The sequence below is a fragment of the Drosophila serrata genome, unplaced genomic scaffold, assembly GCF_035046125.1.
Source record: "Drosophila serrata isolate PLE 108 unplaced genomic scaffold, ASM3504612v1 contig_306, whole genome shotgun sequence".
In the NCBI taxonomy this organism is placed as follows: Eukaryota; Metazoa; Arthropoda; class Insecta; order Diptera; family Drosophilidae; genus Drosophila; species Drosophila serrata.
The window spans coordinates 1-18,708 of NW_028257204.1; the positions used below are offsets into that span (position 1 = coordinate 1).

Below are 18,708 nucleotides of genomic sequence, written 5' to 3' on the forward strand. Positions count from 1 at the left end.
AGTAGTATATAATTTTAAATTATCTTTAAAGGTATCTGAGGATGGAAATGTAAGCACTTCCGTGCTTTCTATAACCCCCACAAGGGAGGATCATGGCAAGGCTCTGTCCTGCCGCGCAACCAACGAACTTGTTCGCAATGGCATTCGAGAGACAGCCATGAAGCTGAATGTGTTTTGTAAGTATTTCTTTTGAAAAATAAATATATATATTTAATAAAGACTAACAAATTAGGGTAGCCTTAAAGCCATTTATTAAAAAACTCCTTACGAAAACATTTAAATATGTTTAGGTTGCAGTATTTAATACACTGATAATGAAATAAGTAAATTCTATTTTAGGACATCTTTAAAAATAGTTTTTCTTGGTATATTAATATCTTAATAAGAAGCAATTCATAAGAGTTAAAGTTAATTTTGGTTCCATAAATATCACAAAGCAAATCCTTTTGTATATTTTTGCTTTTTTCTCCTTAACTTAACCAAGCAATTAAGTTCCAAAATTGGGTAACCTACATAGTATACATTTTCCTTGGAGAATTAATATCAACAGGAGCTATTGTCAATGGCTCTGTTTTCCCCCTCCGTGCATATTTTGTGTGCCAGGAACAACTGCCGCCATTCCATTGCCATTTAATAACACCCGCGTTTGACATATGCCGCTGCTTTATGAGTGCCACATAAACCATCGATGGGGCCGCGTTTCTGTTTCTCGTGCGATCCCATAAACTATGTCAACCGCTTATCGCCCATGTCCCTTTGGGAATCAATACTGCTTTGCATACCAATGCCATAGAGACGAGCCGGGCGATTGGAGCGGGGATTTGGGAGCACTGTTCCAAATATTGGCGGGCTTTACATAATGCATTCCACTTTTTTGCGTTGGCCCCGGCTCGTATGTCAAACGTTTGTTTTATGGGCCGCGTCAACAATGTGCGGGGCTAAAGTTTGTTAATAAAATTTCTATGGCAAAAATATTAAAAGACCGCGCGTGGCGAAGGAAACAAAAATTGTGAGCACACTGCTCTATATAGTGCGACAAGCCGGAAAGCTCACTTTAAGCCACAATCCTCGACCCCGCACCTATGTACATATATAGTCCACATATGCATGGAGAACGAAGAACCCTTAATGTTTCAATAGTCCCCGAGTCTCGTGTCCTCCCATCTCCTTTGGCTGTGACGACAGCGTCTTGGGCAAACAGTTGCCACGTCTATTATCTAAAAAGCTTGCCGCCTCGTTGTTCCCCAATGTCATTGAAACTTTTACTCCTTTCGGTGGCTTCTGCGATGATGGGGATGCTTCCCCAGGATGCTGCAGATAGAGCACTGGGAGAAACTAAATTGTTTGCTAGCAATGCCTATAAAAGATAACTTGTATATATTTTATATAGTTTCATTTTAAATGAGTAATTTATAAATAGATTGAGACAGAGTTATGCAATAATTCTTATCCTTATACTTTTAATTTGAAACATTCTCCATTTACATGAGCATTTATAGATACTCGTTTCTATTTACAATTTTAAATACAAATTTCCCCAAGTGTACGCTTGCCTGGTGGGAAAATGTCGGGCGCAGCTTCTGCGCGAGCGCTGATATAAAAAATTAGATAACAATTTCAATTTCCATGCTCATTTACATGTTTATAGCGTGCTTAAAATATTTCGGTCCCCCGCTCAGTTTTCCTTCGTCCTGACACTTCCTGAGATTTCATATTTCCCGCCAGCCCTTCGGCGCGCCCCCAAAAAGAAAATTTTGTGTCTTTTTTAAGCGCGTCTTTGTTTGCCTTTTTGCGTCGCGGGGGTAAATTGAAAAGTTGATGCAATGTCTGCCGCTGCCAGGGTTGAGCAGGGGCAGGTTGAAGTTGACGCTGCCAATAATTTTCTCATTATATTACATCACATTTAGCCGGGGCCATAAAAAAGTTATCTCTAATATCTTAATCTGCCACCTCAACGCAACAGAGTCTGGCCTCTTATTTTCTACACAATCAACTCAGGTTAGGCTACCGAAATGAAATCAACAGGAAAAGCCCTGCCAACCAAAAATTAAAGTCATATCCGTAATAAACTTAATGACAAGGCTGATTTAAAAAAGAAAATATTTACGACGTGATGAGAAGAGCTCCAGGGAGGGAAACCATTTCCATGGAGCTTGATTTATGGGTTAATAATAAAATTACTCATTTTAAAAGTATGAAAAACAAGAGAACTTTTTAATTAGATAATATATGCTACCTTTATTAAGTAACATACAAATTAACTTGATTTAATAATAGACATTTTCTGCAAACATTTCATTTACTTCCAAGAAAATCTTACTCCGCAAATTGAAATTAATTGAACTGTAAAGCTAGCTAATATATTTTTCATTTAAGATTTCATTTAAAATTACATATAAAAAGCTTTCCTTTACAATTCTATTACCCTCGGCAATCGTATAAAATACGAAAAATAGGAAAATAAAGTTGCCGGCTAATGTAATTTATATGGCCAGAGAGGACAGAGGAATCAATTTAAGGGCTGCTAACGAGAACTTGCGCAACTTTGTGCAATAGACAATGACAGGCCTTATACACACTCACACACACACACCAGCATCCACACCCACACTGGCAAAACACACAGACAAGGACATACAAATCGAGTCCTTCCTTCTGCAACTGCAGCTGCAACATAATGTGGCAGAGGCACTCAAAAGTCGTTACGTTAAGCTGCAGTTACGACTGGGATGGGCTTGCTTTGGTTTTTCCTTTGGTTTTTTGGGGACAATCCCGCCACGAATGGGGCACGGGGTCGCCGAGATGGAGGACCATAAAATGCATTAGCCAGACGTAGTTGGCCAGCTTGGCCAGTGACAGTTATTACCACTTAAGCCCATCCTAACCGCAACAGTGTGGCCTGCCAGCCACTTGGAGCATCCTTCGGAGAATATCTCACTGTCATTGTGCAGTTGAAAAAAAAGCGAAACTTTTGCCAAAAATTATGTTTATATTTAAGGAATTACAATTAAGTATTAATTTCTGTTATATACAAAATACTTGTTAACACTTATTTGCTGTCACCTTAGTTGGCACATTTTGTAAAGAATTTAACAAACATTTTCGCCAAGTGCACATCCTTATTTTCCTCTCCTTTCTGTTTAGTTTTCTGGTACTGCCTGTTCCCGGCTTAAAGTCATCGCTAATGAACTTGTTGAGCGGAAAAAAGATAGACACAATGAGGAAGACAGAGCGAGGCGGAGGCAGTGGGAAAACTCTTTAAATTATGCAAACTGCTTTGACTCGTCCTTCTTCCTGCCTCCATTGTCCTTGCCACCCTAGGCGCACTCCTTTCCTCCAATCCAACTCCCACTTCCACTCCTCCTTTCCATTCGTTTTTGGTTCGTTCTTTCGCCATCTCTGGCTGTTTGTGTGTGTGTTAAAGCACTTTTCATTTTCATTAACAAGTCTTTGCAAAAGACGAAATCGGCTTAAAGAAACTTGCTTATAGAACGTGCCACCCTAGAAAGCGGAAAAGAAAAAGCCAGAACACTAAGCACACAGAGACCCAAGACCAAAACTAGGAAAAGCGGGGAAAAGTTGCCAAAAACAATGTGCAAAATAATAATAAACAAGTGGAAGGTGGCAAAGAGCCGAAGGGGCAGCGGGAAAGATCCATGAAGGCTGGAAGGGGATGGAAAATGGTAGAAAATGGTAGAAGCGACACTAATCACGGATAAGTCCGGATTAACCCCCTTTTTCCCCACCCTCTCGATGCCTTTCTTTGGGCCCAAGTTGAAGGATTGTCCAAAACAGTAAATTACGTTTGATGGACTTGAAGTGAATCCGAGTTTCGAATCCAAGTCTAAGTCGCCGCCTTAGTCAAATGAATACAACACTCATCCGCCTCTTCTTACTTTCCTTTGCAGTCATCCCCACCTTGCAGCTGGACCTGGGCTCCAATCTAAATCCGGAGGATATCGAGGAAGGCGATGATGTCTATTTCGAGTGCAAAGTGCATGCAAATCCGGCTGCTTATAAAGTTGTATGGAAGCATAATGTAAGTGAGCAAATATAAAACTTTCCCTGACTTGCAATATTTATGAAGGGGAAGGCTGTCGAAAAAAGGAAAACACTCTTTATTGATACAGAGAGAGAGACAAAGAGAGAGCTAAACAGGGAAAAGAAATATAAATATTCTAAAGTGTGAAGAAAAGTTTGCCAAAAAATATATTTCAACGGCATTTAAAATGTATTATTTTCGCTCGACAGCTTGACAACTTTTTTGGTCAAACTAAGTTCTTTTTGTCTTTGGTACAGAGAGAGAAAATCTTGTTCTCCTAATATAACATAAGCTATGAAATATATATGAAACAATATATTTATGTCCTCTGCCATAGAATGTATTTGGGAACCCAAAACAATAAATACACGAAAGAAACATGCAGTTAAATTTAATTTTTAGTTAACCAACATCTTTAGAAATTTATTAAAAATTGTATATTATTTTTTATATAATACTTCAACAAATATCTGGGAAATTCCTCTTAATTTCTTAACGTGCACTGACCTTCAGATAACTTGAAATGTTGCACTCAAGGCAATTGAGCGTACAACAGCCGAACTTCCGGCAATTCCCAAGACATTGGCGTGCTCCTTACACACACACACACGAGCCGGCGGCCGGGTAAATTATTATGAAACCGAAATTAAGTGGTCATTTTTACTGAATTATTGTCCAATTATTTTAAGGCAATTGAGTCAAGTGGCCTGGCCGGCTATAAGACAAGTTTTAGGCAGGGGTGGTTTTTCGACCGCCACAGAGATCGTACAAGTTTACCAGGCAAATCATTTGTTTATTACTTTGGAGCACAAAGAACTCGAACCGCAGCAACAACAAAGACGGGCAAATAAATGTTATTCAATGCCGAACAAGAAACGAATCAAGTGTATGAATAATATGAATGCTAATTGAATTCATTCACAATGAAGTACACGACCAAACAAAGAGCTAAGCTAAACAACGGCAACAGCAAGACCAACAACTTAGTCATAACTTTTACCGAAAACAACAATAAGCAAATACAAATACTCGAAGACGACCAAGAACTTTTCTGGAGAATGGGGGGCTAACGAAAGAAAATTTAGTACAAAGGAACTTCCACAGGACTCGGGTGGGGGTTTTAGGAAGGTTCTCGACGAGGGGGATGAGATCTAGGTAGATAAAAACTTTATATGAAATAATAATTTACCCAAGAGATAATGGGAAGGGGTTTTGGTTCGAGTGCTGATTCCTTTACGTCTATCTGGCATCGAACCAAAATGCTAATTATATGGGGAATGAAGCAGGGAAAGTGAAATACAAAGCGGCAGCGATGTGATGTGAAATTCAATGCTAAATGTAAATTAACTGCAGAGTTAACCCTTCACTTTATCGAAGAAGAAATACCCTTTCAAACGATCACTACTGAATTTATTTAATTGTATAGATCCCTGCTGTTCAATTAATGCATCAACCAACTATTAAGCCCTTGGAATATGTATGACTTAGCTGACAAGCCAGTAGGTGACAGCAGCACAGCTAGTTAGTTAGTTAGTTGGTTGACAATCGTCACTTTCATTTAGCCAGCTCAGCGTGAAAACCCCCGCAGCCTCTCTGCTTCTCCTGCTGCTGCTGTCCCTTCGCCTTTTGCCAAGTGTCATAACAATAAAAGTTCACTGTGGCAGTGCAAAAATGGAAATGGAAATGGATACGAAACTAAGCCCACACACACACACACAGGAAAAATAGAGAAATAGTGAGAAAAACTTAGGAGGACAGGCGAGACGGCGGTACACATGGCGTATGCGTAACGAGTTCAAGGCCAACGTGGCAACGCGGCAAGTTGCAAGCGTCTTATGCGCAGTCGGGCGTTCATTAAAAGTCAATTGGTAATTGGCAGCATCGACAATGGCAGTGCAATTAAAAGTCAAATCAAGTTAAATCAACTCGACTGGGTAGTAAATTAATTTTTGTTTTGCTACCACATCGATTCGGTTTGAACAATTCCTTAGTTTCGAAACATCCGCAGGGCAGGAGTGTAACGAGCGAAGGAAACTTGTTTTCGTTCTGTTATTATTCAATTAGACAAGCTGACAATTAACGACGAGCTGGCAAATTAAATTAACAATTAGTTTTATTAAACTTGCACACACACTAGCATACAGACAGACAGACAAAAGTTTCCCAATGTGTGTGCGTGTAAAAGTTTTGCATGTTCATTAACAACAACAAGGAGGAGCAGAGCTGGAAGCGGAAGCAGAAGGAGCAGAACTTTGATAGAATCGTTGGCCTAGCAACCAGCTAGACCCGAATGAGTCCTGCCGGCAGTAAAACTTATTTAACCCACACACACATATTCATCTGCGCTGCGTCAGGAACCGCAGAAATAGCAAACATTTCCAGAAAATTTGATTAGAGAACAAAGTCAGTGGAAACGACTTTAAAGTTTCCACAGAACTTGGCCATAAATATTTACATAATTCTGCAAGGCAATGGCAATCATTGGCTTTGTACTGAAGGCATTTCAGCCTTATTTCATTGACTTGGATAAATAATTGAATTACTTCAGCAAATTCAAATGTCTGCAAATCATATTTATTTCATTAAAAATACATTCAACTATATGAAACAGAAGTATATTGAGTGTACGTGCGGGCAGTTTAAGATATAAAAATATTTGAGCAAGAGAAAAGAAAGAAAGTATGTTCATGACAAAAGCATTGTGCAGGACTAAAAGAATAATTAACCTAATGTAACTTGGTCATCAGAAAACGTTTAAACAAACCCTTTTTTAAAAATTCAAATGCAAGTGTGAATCCTCCTCTTGACGGAAATGCCTGGAAAACAGGCACCCCCAACGATGGGCTAAACCAAAGCCAACTCAATCAGGCTGAGCCATCGGATAAATTACGGACACTAATTGGGTATTTATAGTCGGAACAAACATCAGTGACAGACGAACACGAGGAGGCGGTGCTCGGGAGCTTGGCTCTCGGCGCTCGAGGAGTGGCTGGCAAACATGTCGAAAACACGGCCGAGAGACAGACAAACAGAAATGGCAACGCATAAAATGCGCCATTAGCATTGAGGGGCACTAAAGGGTTGTGCAGACATCATCAAGTCGGATGAGGGGGTGGGTGTGAGTGGTTGGTTGGGCGACCTCGAGGGGCGGAATTTCTGCAGCGGATGTGCCCCAAACTATTTGAAATAATCCTTGACGCCCACTCATGCGTAACGGCTGCTCTGTCCTACCGTCTTTCTGCCCTCTATTCGCCTTTGTTTACACTTTTTGGTTCGTCCCAATTTTTATTCGGTTTTTTTTTGCTGCGACAACCTTGAACTTTATTTACTTTTGGGTATATATGCCTAGTGACATTTTTATTTGTTTTATGACAGCAAGGTCGCCGAGCCAAGCCACAGTTCGTCCGCTCCCCACTTTTTTTTTTGCTATTTAAGCCAACCCTGCGGGAATTGAGGCTGTGCGGGACTTGGCCAGGCTTTTTCAGCGAGCGAATGGTGAATAAGGGCACTGTGCCTCGGGGACTCTTCTTCTTCTGCACTTTAAGGTTATTTAAACAGGTCGAGGGAAATGCTAATGGGGGAAGTCGTCACTGCATGTGTAATGGATACACTTGTATCCGGAATCGCCATCTACATCTGGTCTCGGATACAACCACTGACACTCGAACAATAGTATCAATCATTCCACCACAAAGCAAATGGAATTGAATGGCCAAAATGTCAGTCGTGGCCAAATATTGTTACGTTCCGGCACACACATTCGCCGTCTGTCTGTCTAACCATCTAAATAATTGTTGACATCTCCACAATGGAAAGGGCACACACCACGGGCCAAACAAAAGACGCGGCGCCAAATTCCCAGGATCCCAGGTCCCCCAACCAATGCATTCCGATATGAACTGAGCCTATATTTTCCCAGACCTGCTTAGTTATCTGACTTGGGCTATTTAGCACACTTGAAGAAAACATCTAACATTTAAGTGAGGATGTTATTATAGGAACGTAGAAATGGTATAAGAAAAATAGAGAGGGAAATAGTGTGTACTTATCTCTTGGAAAATTCAAACGGAAGCAAGGAGTTGACACTTAAAACTTTTGAAACTCTCTCTTATACTTTCAACATAAACTGATGTCACATACCTATTTATGGTTGTTATATTTGTAATAATTTTATATACTTTTATCAACCGTTTCTTCGAGTGTATTTGAACCCCACTATTATCTAGGTGTTGGGTTGCCTGACTGCATTGTTTCTATTTATTTGCGCACACACACAAATTTATCCAGATATAGGAGCCTCTCCGTACACGGATGTGTGCTAAGGTCGTCGGGGCTTTGTTAGACCTGGCTCTGGCTTTTTGACTTTTGTCGACCATATTTATACACATTTTTATTTCTATTTCTATTTATTTCAATGCTTTCATTGTTACCCGCCCCCAATGCCACCTCCTCCACCGTTTGTTTGTTTGCTGAGCTCCGGCAAAGTGCGAATTTGTTTTGCTGCTAAATGGCACAAGGCTCTGGGGAAATGCGTCAAAATGCTGTCGAGTGGCGGCCCGATGGGGAAAAAGGCTACAAAACCAAAAGACGAACGAACACCGGGCTCCGAGCATTATTTCAAAATGAGAGCGAGAGTGCGGGAAAAGCGAGAAGAAGGTCAAGTCTCAGTAAGCATTTGGGTGTAAAAGCCTCTGCTTCATGTGTGTGTGTGTGTGTGTGTGTGTGTGTGCTTAAGGAAAACTTAAAGTAAATATTGGCTGATTTTTCAGCATCGATGCCGAGCACGTAGCCAAGCGTCCAAGGCGCTGTTCCCTAATGAAGCTGCCAGAGCACCGAAGCGCACATTTATGAGTATTTTTTGGGGTGGCGAAAACTGCCGAGCTCAGTGACCTTGTATCCAAAGGATGTAAGTGAATAAAAGCTAAGCAAACAGAATTTTTTAGAGGCAACTTTGGCCAGGCAAAGTGAGTTTCATATAACTTAATATGCGAACTGAACTAAATTGATTAAAATTTAAGAATGTTGCAAGCTTTATGAGAGTGTAAGTGTTTTAAAAATCAAATGTATCTCATTATATGCTTGTGCTTTATATAATTAGGAAAAATATGTGGAGCTGTTAATCCTATTTAAAGATTAAGAAAAGCATGTCTTTGGATATGAAAGTCATTTCATGAAACAGCTTAAGGAAAGCATTGCAATACGGCTTACGTTTAATTAGCCTAATTAGGTCTTTTGCAATGATCTCGCCCTTTAGCTCTCTGCCTCTCTCTCTCTCTCTCTCTCTCTGTCCCTACAGTTTTAGCACTAATTTACGTATATCTTTTTGCACAATCCCCTTGCCATGTTACACAACGTTAATTACGACCTAATCTTGCCAATTGCAGCACCAAATCATCCAGCACAACCAGCGAGCGGGCGTGATTGTCAGCAGCGGAGACCTGGCACTCCAGGGCGTCACACGTCACCAGGCCGGGAACTACACCTGCACCGCCTCCAATGTCGAGGGCGATGGCGATTCTAATGTGGTCGAGCTGAAAGTGATGTGTGAGTATCGATTGATGGTTATTTGTGGGATATGTTGATTTGTGGCACTTTGCCGCATCTTGTTCGCATTTTGTTGTCAATTCTGACCCATTAAAATACGCTCTCGGGGTGCTGGTCTTCAGCCAGTGATGGAAATATAGATATATCAATTGAAAAAATATTTGACATTTGGCAATCATTAGTTTTTTGGCCTTCATATACCTTCAAGAAACCATAGGTGGATTTAATCGATATTTTAATATGCTAATTGCTATATACTTAATTAGGGAATTTCAATTCAAAAGGCTGTTCTGTGATCGTTTTTATATTCATATTTCATATTGCATATTTGACTGTGTTGCAAGCTTATAAAACGAGTTATAATACCCTGCAAGGTTATACAAATGTATTTGTTTTTATCACTATCGAAGCGTTTAAACGATATTTAAGAATCGGATCAATAGATTTACATCTCTAGTTGCGCCATTAACGAAGGTTTCGCACAGGTCTTAAATAGAAATTCGAATTCAGCTCCAGAAGTACTTCAGTGGAATCCTTCTGCTTTGCTCCCGATGCCGCTGTTTGGTTTCTCGAGTGGACCTTTGACACACAAAAACGAGCATTATTGAGTGTTCGAGTGTATGGCCAGAGATGAGGATGGATGGCGGAGGCAGCTGGCTGAATGGGAAATGGCCGGCATTGTGCGCTCGTGCGGGCCTCTTGCAGTTTTATTGCGTATACGCCCCATTATTGTGCCCCGCTCAAATGCTCCTTTGTGTGCCGCTACGCTGCGAACCCACGGACCCTCGTGAACATGGCCGAAAAGTGGATCTAGCAAAAGAGTGAAGCTTATTCACCAGCAGCAATATCTCGCTTTATCTTTGAAAGCATGATACTGGAGATATTCAACTTTTGAGAGCCAGGAGCTTTAATACCCTTGGACTTCTAGATATCAATTTAAATAATATCTACACTTAATATCAATTTCATCAATACCTGTCCAATTTTAAGTTATGTTTGTATTGGAGACCTTCAAGAAATCTTTCTTGAAGAGTGTACAAACATAATACTTAAAGCAAAATCATTAAAGGTTAAAACTCTTTTGGGGGCTTGGGTAAAAATTTGAGAGGCTTTTCTGCTTGAGGAGCACGACAACCGCAAATCTTTCGCTCAATTTGCGCCGGATTCCTGAACTTGGCCCCGTCTCGAGTCAAACTTTGGTTAATTAGTTTGCCTTTTTCAAGCAATTTAGCAGGCCAGAGATCCTTCTATTCATTTTCGGCACCCGTCGTCCGTTGTTGTGGCCCTAGCTTTGGTTTTTCCGGTGGCATTTCCCTTTTATCACTTCCACTTCAATTTTTTGCTTTATTTTGTTCTTTTCTGGAGGACAGGCTTTTGTCTTAAGTAGAGCTTCCGCTCCCACAAAACTCGCACAGCGACTTAGTGTCCAACTGGCACTGGCACTTCCTTCTTTCCACAAAAAAGGGTATTCCCCCGGCTCCCCGAACTGCGCTAAAAATTTGTTTATGGCGTGGCCAGTTTGGCATGCAATATCGACAGTTGTCAAATAGCACAATAAATTCGCCACTTGCAAACTGGCAACTTTTGCAAGTGTCGAGGCCGTGGCAGGAGACAGTGGAAGTGGGATTTTCCCCGGGCAAAGGATTAGAAAATTGAATTTTCCCTTGCCTCGGCATCGCAGTTTTACCAAGCTTTTCGCGTTGCAGTTGGCAAAAGTTTTAGCCGAACAAAGTTTTTCTTAGACTTGAGTTCTCCTTTTGTAGTGTTACAAAATGTATTCGAATTTTGATCGAAACAATTCAAGAAATTCTTTAGTTTGGCAAATATGAACTAAATAGGTCAAACCTGATGGAAGTATGCATACTTTTAAGGAAAAAAAATCGCTTTCAAAAGACGTACATCCAAATTAAAATATTACACTTATAAAAGTCAATGTTAATTTCTGTTATTAATTAAATTAACTAAATTACAGAAGAATATTTAAAATTTGGCATGGCAAAATTTATATAATCTTATAGTTTGCAATTGTATTTAGGTATCGAATTGAAAATCAAACATATCCGAGCCAAAATATCATTTCGATTCAGAAATAAATGAACTTAACAACTTAATACCTATATTAAAATGGTAAATGTTTCATACTTAACCTTAATAGGCTTTTAAATTTATTTATTTAAGTTGTGGTTGACGGTTGAAATCTCGATTAGGATCCTTGGATACGAATCCCTTGTTGACCTATCCCTTGTGCTTTAGACTTTTGCTGCTTCAGTTTTCTCCTCGGTGTGTTTTCCGTTTTCAATCCTCTATTTTCTGTTTAGTTAGCTGCCTGAATGGTCAACAATGGAGGCTGGGCAGCCTGGTAGCTGCACAAAAGGGAAAACTTTTGTACTTGGGACTTTTGAGCCGACGAAACGCTGAAGCCTTGGCTTCGCAGTTTGATGCGATTATTGATTCCAACTGCCGATGCAAACAGCAGAATGCACTACAAACCAACTTTCCTTCGATCTCCGCACTCACAAAAGCCTTTTCCCACTTTTTCCGCCTTGCAGATAAGCCCATTTGCCGGCCCGATCAAAAGAAAATCTATGGAGTGGCGCGGAACGAGGCGGCAGAAATTGTGTGCGAAGTGGATGCCTTTCCGCCGCCGGAGAACTTCAAATGGTCCTTCAACAACACGGCGGAGACCTTCGACATGCCGCAGAGCGGATTTCGGCCCCATTCCGCCCAAGGATCAACCCTTACCTACACGCCCGTCAAGGTGAGTCTCATTGAGAGTTCGAAAACAGAAATTCGGTATACAGGATATATGGATGGATATATGGGAACCGACAAATGTCGGCCTGATCGGAAATCCGGGAGTCGGGTATCAGGAATGGGAAGCCGGTACTCTTAGATGCGTGACCCATTCGTTGCGTTAAATGCTAAACACGTCAGACACTCGATTTATTCCGGGTGGAAGTCTGCGGCTCGCTGATAAATTTTTCATTTCATATTTCGCTGCGCTGGCTTTTAATGTGAAATTGTTATTGACACATTTGACATTTCGGCCAGCGGTTTCACTGCGCGAAAAAAACAAGATATCCTATCGGAATCATATAATATTTATCATATTTGAAATATTTTAATTAATAAATCCATCATGTTTGCAACACTGCACTTTTGAAAAGCGATAAGCTAACAAATAATAATTTAAATAATTTATTAATTTTGTTTGGGCTTTAAAATTATGATTACTTTTACTTTCAGTGCCCGGTAGTTACCATTGAACTCCACGGGGGGCTGTCTGTTATTGAATAGCAAAAATTTTAATTAATAGGCGGGTCGCATGGTCGCTTGGTCTCTTCCCGTTGTTGCCATTTATTTTGGCCTGTGTGCGTGTCATGTTGTCAGCCAGCAGCAGGGAAAGTGAACGGGGACTGAGGTGGGACAGAGTCCTTCCCATGATAGAGACAACAGCGTGAGCCATTTGGGCCAGTCGAGCGATTTTAATTAAAAATTCTATTAGCACTGCTTTCTAATTAAAAATCCAATAGCAGAAGCAGCAGCAAAGCCACCACCCACCATCGACTACACCATCATCATCATCGGCAACAACACCATTAAATGTCAAAGGTTATTGGAAAAAAGAGCAACAAATACCCGAAGCACAAAAGAACAGGAGAAATTATTGGAAGTAAATGCCATCGACTTTAATAGTTATCATCATCATTGGCTACAATGGAGAGGATAAAGCTAAGCATTTTTTTGCTCCTCCACATTTTTCCCACTCTTTGGTCCATCTTCCACTGTCCGTCTGTCTCTCTTTCTCTCGATTTTGGCAACATTTCCGCATTAATGGCCAAAAATGGCCAACAGCAATTGCGATTGCAGTTTCTGACGCTCCTCCCCAGCAATTGGCCAAGCAAATTGGCCATCAATGAGCTGCAGTCCCATCAATGTCCGAATTGGTGGAGTTTTCGGTTTTAGCATTTGTTATCCCCCGTGCCGATATCCCAATATCCTTGCCATCTGCTGCCCCCTTTGGGGGGGATATGTGTAAATTTTTATGGTCGGCCAAAATCAAAGTGTCTTCGAAATTGGCAGTCCATGAGATGAAACTAGTTAGCCAGCAAAAGTTTATAGTTCTCAGGATCAAATGGCGAGAGAGATTGACTTGTGACTGGTGAATAGAAAACAATTAAAGATAAAGTATGGCAAGGGATTTAATATGCTATCATTTTAAATGGGAAGAAAAAATCTATTTGAACTTAAAACAGCTCTTCAAGAACAATCCAGTGAGTTTTCTTGCCTGGACTTTTGTTCCATCGCTTACATTCTCCTTCCACCGTCTGACCACAAACGTGTTAAGTTTTTGGGGACTGGACTTGTGGTCGCTTGCCAGCATGGGCAACATGGCTGTCATTATGCGATGACAAGAGCAACAACAGGCGAAGATGCATTTGGCAAGTGGCTAAAAGGGAGTTAGAGGAAAGAGACGCTGCAAGAGGGCTCAAAGGATAGGGTGCAGAGAGGCACTCAACACAGTTGTTCAAGTTGCACGGCACCCAGTTGGTTTGGTTTTTGGTCAGGGTTCCGTCTGGTTTCCTTCCACTGACCCAGTTTAAAATGTTGCGGCTTCTTCCGCAGTTCTCCGTGATTTTCCCTCTATTTTTTCACTTATTCCTTACTTTTTCTTTGCCCTTTTTTTGAAATGGAACTAATCAAACTGGCGGCGACAACTTTGGCTCACATTTTAGCGATCAAACGAACGAATTTCGAGGCAGTCAAATGGCATTCAAATGAGTTCCGTTCACAAACACTCGCACAGCGCACTGATTGGACGGACCCACACACTGGCACTGCCACTGGCACACTCACAGACATAAATCATTTAGCTCAATTGAATATGAAAAATCCCTTCCGTTCTGTTGTCATATATGCTGTTTCCGGTTTCCGCCAACCGCAGCTCAAACGTCGTTGTCGTCGACATTCTCATCGTCGTCGTCCTCGTCGTCCTCATCACATTTAGGTTTGGATTTTTCTGCTCGGATTTTCGCCCCTCCGACAATTTTATTTTTTCCTGCCTCTGCGATTCGCCTCAAAGGCAGCCAACAGCTCATTAATTTTGTTTTGTGCATGGGCATTTTTGCTCCTCCCATATTCCCCCCAGCATTTTTTCTCTATTCCATTGCTATTTTCTATGTGTTGGCAGAGCAATTTTTGCCAGACTTTCATGTCAAGCAATTTCCGCTGCTGACATATAAATTTCTCAAATATTTCACAAAAATATATTTCGGTCTTTCGTTATTTCTAGAGCAAAGGAGCTCCCACTCTGTGGCGCCCAGTGCAAGAAACTCATTAAAATGTCACTAAAATGTTTAAATTTTTAATTAAAATGCATAAATAATAACGACAGACTTGAGCTAAAACGAAATGCACAGAATGCAGTGCCTAGAAGTGCCAACAATTTTCTTGTCATTTTGCCCTCTTTGCAAAGCTTTGGAGCCTTAAACACATACAGAAACACCCAACATCAAGTATACGTACGGTAGGTACATATATTTTATGGATTTTGTTTTCGTTTCTACGGCTGCTGCTGCAACAATATTTACCCTTTTTGCTGGCGGAACATTAGAACAATATAAACAAAATAAAATAATCATAATAAATAGATGGGCATAAATTCAGAGGCCCAAGGGAGTAGAAATTATCAAGGATTGTCGGCCAGGGCGATGACAGTTGCACATATAACAAAAATGTAAACCATGCTTCGGGCATAAAATCTTTGGATGCTCTTTCAGGACTAAGGAATCACATTTTGTCATTGGATATTTTGTAAAAAATGTTTTATATTTTTAAATATTTCTCAAGTGATTATTAAATAATTATAATGTTTTAAGCGAGACACCATTAATTATTAGGGTACCAACAGATTTTAGGGTTTCCTATCTTATCGGACTTGTGTTACATCACCCTCTTAAAGGGTATATTTATATTCCACATATGCATATTCCACATTGATTATTACTTAAAATTTTCAACATTTGTGGGCGAATATGTTTCAGGCTTTGTGCTTGTGGCCCTGGAAGCTCCATTATTATACAGCTCCGGCTCTTAGGCACTTTCCATTCGGTTTGGTTTTCCCTGTTGGTGTTGATGCGCAGTGTTGGCAGCTGCCAACTTGGCGCCTTTGTTGCCACACTTTGGGGCAACAACAAAAACTGCAATATCACACCGGACAACTGGACAAACGCACATATCTATTTTAATTTTCATAAATTTGTCATAAATTTGCATAAACGCTGTTGCTTAAATTACGATGCACTCACACACGGTCAAAGACTGAAGAATATTTGCAATTTATTTCAGACTTCAAAATTCCTAAAGGCGACTAAAGGCGTATTCACAAAGGATGAGTTTGAGAGATTTATGTTTCGATTTAATTCTAAACTACAGTCATAGGAGGAGGTTTAGACCCTCTTTTAGTATTGAAAACATTAAATGCTTTAATTGAGTTGTTTCCGATTGGTGTTTCAGAATATTAATGGCCAATTATTTCTTTAGTTAGAAGCTGACTAATAAGGTTTACAGATTACGAGATCAACTTTTGGTTTTGTGGGTTAAATGACGTAGATTAAAGGATTCTAGAAAATAAATTCAAGAAGTTAACTATAAATGTAAAACTTTTGTATTTATTCTTTAATAATTTATGTTAATGGACAATTTGTGCTTAAAGAATTGGAGAACTCTTATCAAAAACATTTGGAGGAAGGGTGCATTGGGCCAAATAATCAATCAGCCAGCTGTATTTTTCCAGATGATTTGAGTTTCTAAAAAGCAGATGGGAAAGAAACCCAATACCCATTTCTCGTTCCTATAAATCTCGTCTTTTCCCGGGGCTGTTTTGGGCAACTTTCCCTACGGCGCGTTTTTCCTTGTTTTTCTTTTCTTGCCCTAATTAAAATGACAACCACGCCCAGTTGCGACTCGAAAAAGATAGGAAAAGTAAAGAGACGAGGCCGAAACGCGTGCCGACTGATAAATAAGCTGCAATTTGAGTTGACATTTTGCTGTGCACCCGAAAGTGATTTCAATTTTTAATGAGTTCGGGCCGCCGCCTGAAGTTGATTAAGTGCGTTGATTCCGGTGGTGCTCGCAGTCAACGGGAAAGGCCGAAGGTAAACATGGCCCACAAAGATACTCGGATACGCAGGACACACAGGATACGCAGGGCTCACAGGGCACCTGCACAAAGTCCCCGTCAAAGCGAATCAATTGTTGTGGATGTGTGCGAACGTTACCACTAGTTCGGTGGGTGTGCGCACTTGACCGTAGACGAAGGATTTCATTAGCACAACATTTGACAAAATGCAAACAAATAAACAAGAGGTCCAAACAATGGCAAAGACCGCAGGCGGCCACTTAGCATGGGGCTACAATGGGATAGACAGGCATTAGGGCCATGTTAACATGGCTTTCCTCCGCTCCCAACAATTCGCATTCATGCCCATACATATGCCATAGCCGCGGGGAAACCACAAAACGCTTCATTTGTTTTCACTGCCGGGCATTTTTCCGACTTTCCTCAAGCCCTCCTCCTCTCCTGAATTGACATGACATGAAATTATATTAATGAAAAACTTATTGACAGCTGCGATCAATCAGGGGCAACTCTGACAACACACACTGGCCCGTATCCATATTGATTTAATGAATTAAGTTCACATTGATGTCATGTGCGGCTGCTTGAATCCCATTTAAATGTGTGGCCAAGAGATGAATTCAAGTAGCTGCACTGGGAAAATGATTACAGGATGCTTTTCTATTTGAAGACTATAAGTCTATTTTTATTTTCAGTTGCTATTAAATTGTCACTGAATCAGTAATACTGTTCCAAGTTAACATTATAATCAATACTGTTCGTAGAAAAAACGATTCATATATTCATTGGTAATTCCTAAATAAGTTTTAAGATTTTCCATTTGTACCATAAAATATAAGAAATATTGCAAATAAAAATGGCTGAGATAGCAAATGATAGAATCAAGGTAGTGATATTTAACGTGCATGAACAAATTAAGTATACAGGAGTAATAAAAATGAAAGAAGATTAAATATTTTATATTTACAGATCAAATAATACTTTTAATACTGGAAATATAAATAAAATGAGATTAATTTATTTTTATTTGTAAATATTGCAATTATTCCGTACTGTGCAATCTATTTTTGAACCATGTTCGCCCTCGAGTATTGATGAAATCCTGTCTCCTCCGACTTTTTGCAGGAAATGGACTTTGGCACCATCATGTGCTGGGCCGACAACAATGTGGGTCAGCAGAAGGATCCCTGTGTGTTTCATTTGATAGCCGCTGGCAAACCGGAAGCGCCCACCAATTGTACGGTGGTCAATCAAACGTCCGACTCGCTGGAGGTTTATTGCATCGAAGGTGAGTTATATGGCACATCTATATACATATATACATATACGTCAAATTGCCAGCCAATTTGTTGCCCTTCTTCATTGGGGCCGTGCCTTCTTTTTTCCCCCTTTTAGGTTCTATAATTGCTGATGAGCCAATCAATGGCCGAAAAAGGCATTGGTCAGTAGGGGGCGTCTCAGAAGGATGGCAATGGCGATGGCGATGGCGATGGGTGTGCTCATGTGCCGAGACTTCCCTTTGCAGCATGAGCACGTTGAGTGTGTGCGATGTGTGCTATATGTTGAGTTTCCTGCAACGCTTTTCAGACTCATTTAAAATACATGAGCAACTTAAGTGCACTTTGGCAGCCATCTACGAGAATGTCTATCCAGATACGTATTCCCACACTCGCACATAAAGCAGAGCCAACTTCCTTTCGTGATGCAGACACAAATAATAAAAATGCAATGAAAGCATAAAACTAGAAAGGAAACACTGTGTGCTGTGCAGCAGCGGGCAAAATAATGTTGCTAAATTTTCAATTCCACTTTAAAATTTTCCGTAATAAATAAAATAGAAGGCAGCTATCAAGCGATGGATGAACTGCGAGCCGAACTAAGGCAAAAATCTGAAACAGAGGACCTACAGAGGGCGAGGGAGATGCCAAAGTAGAACGGCAGGCAGAAAGTTAAGCGCAAATTTGTACATACAAAATGTTTT

General features: G+C 40.4%; 1 protein-coding gene across 1 annotated transcript in view; it reads left to right on the forward strand.

Moving 5' to 3' along the window:
* Nucleotides 1-33: 33 nt before the first annotated feature.
* The window catches only part of LOC110187721 (uncharacterized), a 28,513-nt gene continuing 9,838 nt past the window's right edge, over nt 34-18,708 (forward strand). Inside the window, exons 1-5 of the mRNA XM_086837406.1 lie at nt 34-176; nt 3,909-4,039; nt 9,427-9,586; nt 12,136-12,344; nt 17,853-18,015. Coding sequence (XP_086693532.1) covers nt 158-176; nt 3,909-4,039; nt 9,427-9,586; nt 12,136-12,344; nt 17,853-18,015 — 682 coding nt within the window. The 5' untranslated portion in view covers nt 34-157. The remainder of the gene's footprint in view (nt 177-3,908; nt 4,040-9,426; nt 9,587-12,135; nt 12,345-17,852; nt 18,016-18,708) is intronic.